A 6,975-nucleotide genomic window follows, 5' to 3' on the forward strand; every position below is an offset into this window, starting at 1 on the left:
GAATTGTGGGATCTAATAGGTTTGATCCCACCTTTCTCATAGGAGATTCATGAAGAAAGGTCTCATGAAAGAAAGAAAATCAAGAAAATGGATTGAAAGCTCTGGTTACCTTGGTTACCACGGCAGCGGATCTCAAGAGGCTGTGCTACTTCTTTTTGATGTTTGAGCGTAGTGCCAGGAGAAGTGGAACTGTAAGAACTTATGCGAGCAACGGTTTTTTTTCAAAATGTACACATACACACACGCATTTAAAGGATGAAGGAGGCAGGAAAAAAAGGACATTCAAATAGAGCGCTGGCCTTGCGAGAGTGGCTGCTGGAAAAAGGCTCGGCCGGGTGGCCGGAAGGCTTGCGAAATTTATTCTTACTTAATTACACTCATAACTTTGCCAACCGTGTCCCGTTCCACGCAAGAAGGGTAGGATTTATGCGCCGGAAACTCGTCACTATACCCTACCGGAAGCCTGCCTCGTCGTGAGCAAGCAAACCGGGACGCGCGTCTAAATTTGAATTCTTTTTTCTACTCAGCACGGCCCAAGAACCCTTAAACAAATCGTTTGCTTGCAGCCATTCGGACGGCGAATTGTTCCGTGAATGCATCTGTGAAGTTTGAAGGAGACCATCGAGATAGTGAGAGAAAGAGTGAGAGAGAGAGAGACAGAGGAAAAAAAAGCATCCTTACGACTTCTTCGAGGGCTTGGTGAGGTAGCCGATTTCGTTCCAGAAGGAAGCTGCAGAACGAGCAAAAATTTAGAGAAACTGATTGTCGGCCAAGTGGCGTCCGGTCCGAGCATCCTCGGTGTCTTCGTCCTATCGGTCCCAGTTTTGGCGTGCTGAAGAGGTGCAATCCTGCGCGTAATGGAAGGCACCGAGGTTTCGAGATCGCCCTCTCCAGAGAAAGTGTAATTTCGTCTTGTTTTTTTTTTCGAGTTGTCGCTGCTTATTCCTCGAACCACACGCTGCCGGACGCACGGGCCCGGTTAATTGCGGGAGACGGCGAGATTCCGTACTCGGAGCAAAAATTATGTACTTTTCCCAACTACCAACCCTGGTAGGGTGTTCCCTCCCTGGGAAGGAGGAGAAAAATGGCCACGATGCGTCCGTGGGTGGCTTTGGAACGCCCGATTTGTCCATCCCGAGACTGCGAGTGCTTCCATTTTTCACTTCATTTCCGACAGCCAAACCCAGCGACGGCTCAGTGAGTTTAATTACAGAATGTGTTGTCTTTTTTTTCTCTCTCCTCCATACTGCCGTTGTTGTTTTGTTTACGGTTAATTGTTTTCGGTTTGGCTGTAACTTTTGCTGCAAGTTTGCTGCCCAAATAATGGAGCACCTAAACGAGGAAAAACGCCAACAAAACAGCGAAGAAAGTACGAGCAGGCAATTCAAATTCGTTCGCCCGAACTTGTCACAAAGTTTCCCGTCACAAAACTGCACACTTTTGCCACTACTGTATTTCTTTCTTGTTTCTGCCGCGCTAAGCAAACTATCTCAAACGTTGTTTGGTGCGCTCGGTAAATTTGGGTGTACAATTTAGCGAAAGCGTTGCCTTCCCATCCATCCCATTCGCATTCCGTTGCAGAGTCTTACACCGTCGAAAAAGATCACTCCCGCGTTAACTTCTCGTTACGTGATGGAATTGGAAGTTTTCCTACAGCCGGTGTAAATCCACTTCCCGGAAGTGTTGAACTAAAATAACATCCTGTGCAGGGTTTAAGATGTTTGTTTCAAAAAACAAAAAAAAAAACGCCACCGTACCCGGTATGTCACGCTTCAGCTCACATAATTGTAATGATGAGCATAAACGGCACTACTGGCCCCCGAGAACGATAGCTTCTTAAATTTTAATTATCCTTCTCGATGCAAAATATCAGCCTGAGCTGCCGAAAATACGCAACATCCATTCAGCCAAACTAGGCCATTTCGTTTAAAAGCGACCGTATCGAGGAGATAATTACGTTAGGTTCCGAAAATAAGCGCGCTTTAATAACGGGCGTGCCCCAGTTTAACGCAAACTATGTCGCATCTAAGCGAGAACGCAAAGCAGAGCGAATTAAAAAAAAAAACAGCCACCACCATCCAAGCAACCTGCTTCGGGAGGGCTTTAAATCAGCACGCCTGTCGCCTTCCCGAGCAGGACCATTTCCACCGGTTTTCCATGGCCTGCTTGGGCTGACCCTAGGTCAGAGTAGGCATTTGCAGTCGGGCACGGTTATGGTGCGCTTTAAATTGGAATTTATCTACCGTGACGCGTGGTTCCCAAGCGAAACACATTAGCTATCCCAGCCCCTTCGGTGTGTGGGTGGATGTTAGTTGGGTGAGTCCTTGGAGCAATGTTTTTTTTTCCTTACTTTTCCCGGTGTTGATTCCGTTCCTACGGTTCTTTTACGCGCGATGTAAGCATCGTTTATGTCACCGGCGAGTGGTGTTTTTTTCTTCTTCATACTACCAAGGTAGGGGTAGGCTAATGTTGTTGGCTTAATTAAAAAAAAAGCATACAAAAAAAAGAGAACGACAAAAATTAGCAAAAGCAAGCAGATATTTTGGAAGCGTTTTTGGGAAACAATTTCCATTAGTGTCGCCCACCATCATCCGGGCGTCCTTACGTCCTGGTGAGGGTCGGTTTCCCAGCATCTTCAATTTGATGCGCATCACCACCCCCTCACCCCAACCGCCGGCTCGTCGATCCACGTGCCACTTCCGAGGCACGCAAATAGACCGTTTCACCGACTGATTACGATAATCAGTAGCCGGTAGCAAACTAATTACAGGCTGCCAGCACGAGTTGCTCTCAATCAAACGCATGATAAATGAATTCCAGCGGGCAGATGCTTCACTTCATTAGTGCAGTGGTGTAGAAAGGGAAGGAAACGGAGGCGTGTGGGGGAGGGGGGGGGTGATGGAGGATAAACTCCCTAACTCGACTGGGCCTCCCACCGAGCCCAACTTCGATCGAGCAGTTTCGCGAGCAATCAACCGGCACTGACGCCGGTTGGTTAGTGGAAGCCGCACCGAAAGGGTGAGGATGGACGACGTGCCACAAAACCGGAAGCGCAAGCCTGTTTACGAAAAATCTGCCTACCGGAAGCCCACCACGGCCCACCACCCACACACACACACCCGCGTTCGGTGGGCAAACAAAACCGGGCTCTGCCAAGCGATTGGCTAGCCGGCGGGAAGGGGCTTTCATTCGATTCGTTCGGTTGGCGTCCTCTCCCGGGAATTTCCGCTTGTTAAACCGAAACCCGTGCGCGGGCTTTTCCACCGTAGACGTGATTTTTCTTCCACTGTTTGCCTTTCCCCGAGGAACCAGCGAGTGCGAGTGAAGTTGCAACACACGGTGGCATCGGAGTGAAGCAAAGAAACTGACCGGGGAGGAGCTGATTTTCCCGCTGGACAGGTGGTGCGGTGGAAGCGGGTGAGAAACCGGGGGGGTGCGGAAAATCCCACCCGAGAACGGAGCGTAACTTTTCTTTTCTTCTCGTAAACATAATTCAATTTTCCATACTGTTGCAATTAAGATAATTTGAAAGATAGAAAGCAGAACCCCCGGTTTTATCCCCGCTCTTTCTCTTTTTCTCTTCAGCCATCCCCACTTTCTCTCTCTCTCTCTCTCTCCTTCACCCTTCCATCCACCTATTGGTCACGGAACGGTGGCGGAAACAAAGCAAAACAACGCGATAAGAAACCCGGGAGGGAGTGCGAAAAAGTAATGGAAAGCAAAAAAAAAAAAGGATACAGTAGGGGATTATCAGTGGATTGAAAGTTTTTTCTCTTTTGTGCTTTCCTCACCATCTCTCTCTCTCTCTCCTTCAACCCAGGCGTGTGTCGGCGTGTTTGCTGTAGCACCATTTCTTTGGCAAGCGCCATTTTCCGCGCTTCATGGGTTGCTTTTCCACGCGTCCGAGCCCGATGCAATTGTGTACGACGATCGAGAGACATATTCTGGATCGCAGAAGGCCTTGGGGGATAGAGCCATGCCAGGGTTGACCGAATGGAGCCTGTTTTAAGCGTGATGTGCAAAACAAGTGTCGTTCGTGTAATTGAATTAAATTTGCTCATTAATTCGCCGTTAATTGAATAGGGATTCTTTTTGAATCAAACATCATCTTACACAAATAAAAAATGTCTCTGGAAATTGTTTCACAAATTTGACGCTCTTTAAAAAGGGTTTCAAACACAAAGTTACTGGAAGAGAATACTTACACGCACAAAAACCCGTTCAACCGATCTCGCCACCCCAGTCACTTTCCAGCACACCCACCCACCCGAAAACCCGATCGGCGCCCGTCGAACGAGCCAACCGACGTAAACCCCTTTTCAGTCAGCATCCTTCCCGGACCATTCAGAGCGGTGCGGTTGCGGATAAACTTTCGCCCCGTGGAAAAGCTGAGAAAACAGCACCGCATCCGAGGTGATAAACAAAGTCGTCATCGGCACGGGGCGAAAGTTGTGCCAAAACTCTGGCAGCCCAACCACCGTAAGCTCCCGCGAGACCAATTTGCCTTTATCCGGTACCGAGGGGTCCCTACTCTTTTTTGTTGGGCCTTTTCCGTCGCGTAAGATCTCGTGTCGGTGCTGGATTTCTTTCATCCCCCCCCCCCCCCGCGTCAGCCCTTACCGTGTGTGAGGTCCTTTGCTTGATGCTTTTTTGTTTCCCTCACTGCTCCCAATCCGTTGCCATTCGGGTTGTAAATGAACAGCGCCAGCCGTGGAATATGAAAAATGGCATCCACTTTGTCCCACTGTGACGGTGGTCGCGGTCGAAAGAGAACGGGGGATAGATCCTTTGGTGGTTCGGTTTTTTGAATAGTTTTGCCACCCCGAGGACCGGTGCGAGGACGGAATCCTCGGTGCTCGAAAGTCGCTGGCAAAACAAACAACTATCGGTGCCGTCGTCATCGGTCGATTGTGCCGGTGCGATGGCACGTCCTTATAAGGATGGGACGCATCCTGTCGCATCCCAGGCTGGATGTCAATAGAAAGCCGCTGGGAGGAGTTTTTCTATTCTCTGTTTGCATTCCACCACGAGTTGAAGTTTTGTCGTCCACTCGCACACAGAAGAAGAGCACCTTCGAGCAGGAGGAGAGATTTTCCCGGCCGGTCTCAGGTCCCTATCGCTTTCGCGACGTGAAGGAGCCACGCGAACAAAAGGAGGAAGTAGCAAAGCAAAAAAAAAAAGAAAACCCAAACCACACCGTTCACGGGAGATAAATTGAACCGCAACCCAAAACGGATACCATTCCTGGTCCAGTACGACGAAGGACCCTCGACCGGGACCGAGGATGAAAAATGGTCCAGTATTCAGCATTTCCGAAATTAGTCGCACGGGCTGTTCCACGAACGGACACGCGTTTTGGGAAATGGCTCCCACGGCGGTAAACTGGCGCTGAGCTTTCGCAACCGATCCTGCTGCGGTGGGCGAGTTTTATTTCCCGGAATTCATGCACCCAAAATAGCACCAAGCTCGTGCTTCGGAGCATCCGGCCGGGTCCCTGGTGTCCACGCATGGGCACCGCTTTTCAAGGGAGCATTGATTTGTGTACCATGTCGATGATAGCACTGATTGTAGCATGATCTTTTGCGTGATAGGGTCCATAAATTTGCGTCCTCTCGGTGGCGGGTAAATCAGTGAAAGCAAATTGATAGGACATGAAGTTGAGCGGATCAATAAAGTAACTAACATGCTACAAAATGAACAGAACATTCATACATTTTTGATACATTTTTGAGCCAATTGTATGGTACAACTACAATGTACAATTTTAAAACAAAAATCATTCGAAAGTCGATTATTCTCGATGCTATCGATGCGTTGTTAATCAAATTCCACTTGCCGACACTGGCACATCTGCTCGTTCTGTGGGATTTTCTTATCACTTGCATTAGAATCTACACACCTCGCAGTTGCTTCGAGCATCCGTAGGTTCATGTATCCTTTTCTCCAAAGAAAGCTCCCCGTGATCGTGCGCCTTCACCCCAGGAGGCGAATAAATAATCATCATCTTTCAATTTAGATGCTTCTCTACCACAGTGGGTTTGTCCTTCCGGCCACCATTACCACCCTGCAGCGCATTTATCATCATCAACTGAAAATTAGAGCAAAGCATTACTTGCAAGCAGGCACCAGAACCCGGGAACTCGGTGCGAACGGGCTGCATTGTGGAATCCCCGATACCCGAAACGCACCTTCCGGAATGCCGGGAACGGATCGAGGTAGTCCCGCCGGTAGCTCGTGATGTATGGGCAATGTTTGACCTCGGTCCCGTGTGGCTTTCCCGCGTCGCGTGCCAACTGACGCCGCCGCTTCAGGAAGTGGCCCCAAACGGCATCACCCATCTCCTGGCTGGTCGTCCTCGGAAAGAAGTGCTTCGTGGTGTAACCGAACGTTCGATAAGCCGCCCGCTAGAATTGGGAATGGAAACGCGTGACGGTGAGTTGGTTTCCACCCCTACGAATCGCAAAACTCACCCCAACGGTGCTCCAGGGGCAATCGTACGGGTACTGTTGGATCCGCTCGGACCAACCGGACACTTTGACCCGATCATCCGAATACTTGCGCACGATGTCGTGCTCCATCGTACAAATGTGGTCACCCATTTGGTTGGTTTCGCGCTGGAAAAAAGAAACCGAAACAGGAAGAATACAAAAAAACTGCTCCATTTATTGAGTGTCAAAAAAGTGAAATTATCTTAATTTCCCGATCTGGGTGTTGGGAGAAATGAAAATTAAATTGAATTTAAATTTATGCAACTGTGAACCCACTGGGTCGAGGATCCGGGTGTGGCAAATCATGCAAAAAGCCCGCAAGTATGGGAGGCTAACGTGAAAGTGAAAAAAGGGTGACCAAAAAAAACGCTGATTTCAAAAAAACATTAACGCCAACGCCACCGAGAATGCACCGAAACAACCAATCGCGCCCGTCACTATCGGCCATTGTTTTCGCGTTCCGCGCTTGTGCGCTGGTGCATTTTAT

General features: G+C 49.1%; 1 protein-coding gene across 1 annotated transcript; it reads right to left on the bottom strand.

The window, feature by feature from the left end:
- Positions 1-6,007: 6,007 nt before the first annotated feature.
- On the bottom strand, positions 6,008-6,578 carry LOC128722605 (uncharacterized). Its single transcript, XM_053816279.1, has 3 exons — positions 6,471-6,578; positions 6,189-6,404; positions 6,008-6,088 (listed from the first exon to the last, which is right to left on the bottom strand). The coding sequence occupies exons 1-3, from the start codon at positions 6,576-6,578 to the stop codon at positions 6,008-6,010; spliced, it is 405 nt and encodes a 134-aa protein (XP_053672254.1).
- Between the last annotated feature and the right edge of the window lie 397 nt (positions 6,579-6,975).

Source organism: Anopheles nili, chromosome 3 (genome assembly GCF_943737925.1).
Source record: "Anopheles nili chromosome 3, idAnoNiliSN_F5_01, whole genome shotgun sequence".
NCBI lineage: Eukaryota > Metazoa > Arthropoda > Insecta > Diptera > Culicidae > Anopheles > Anopheles nili.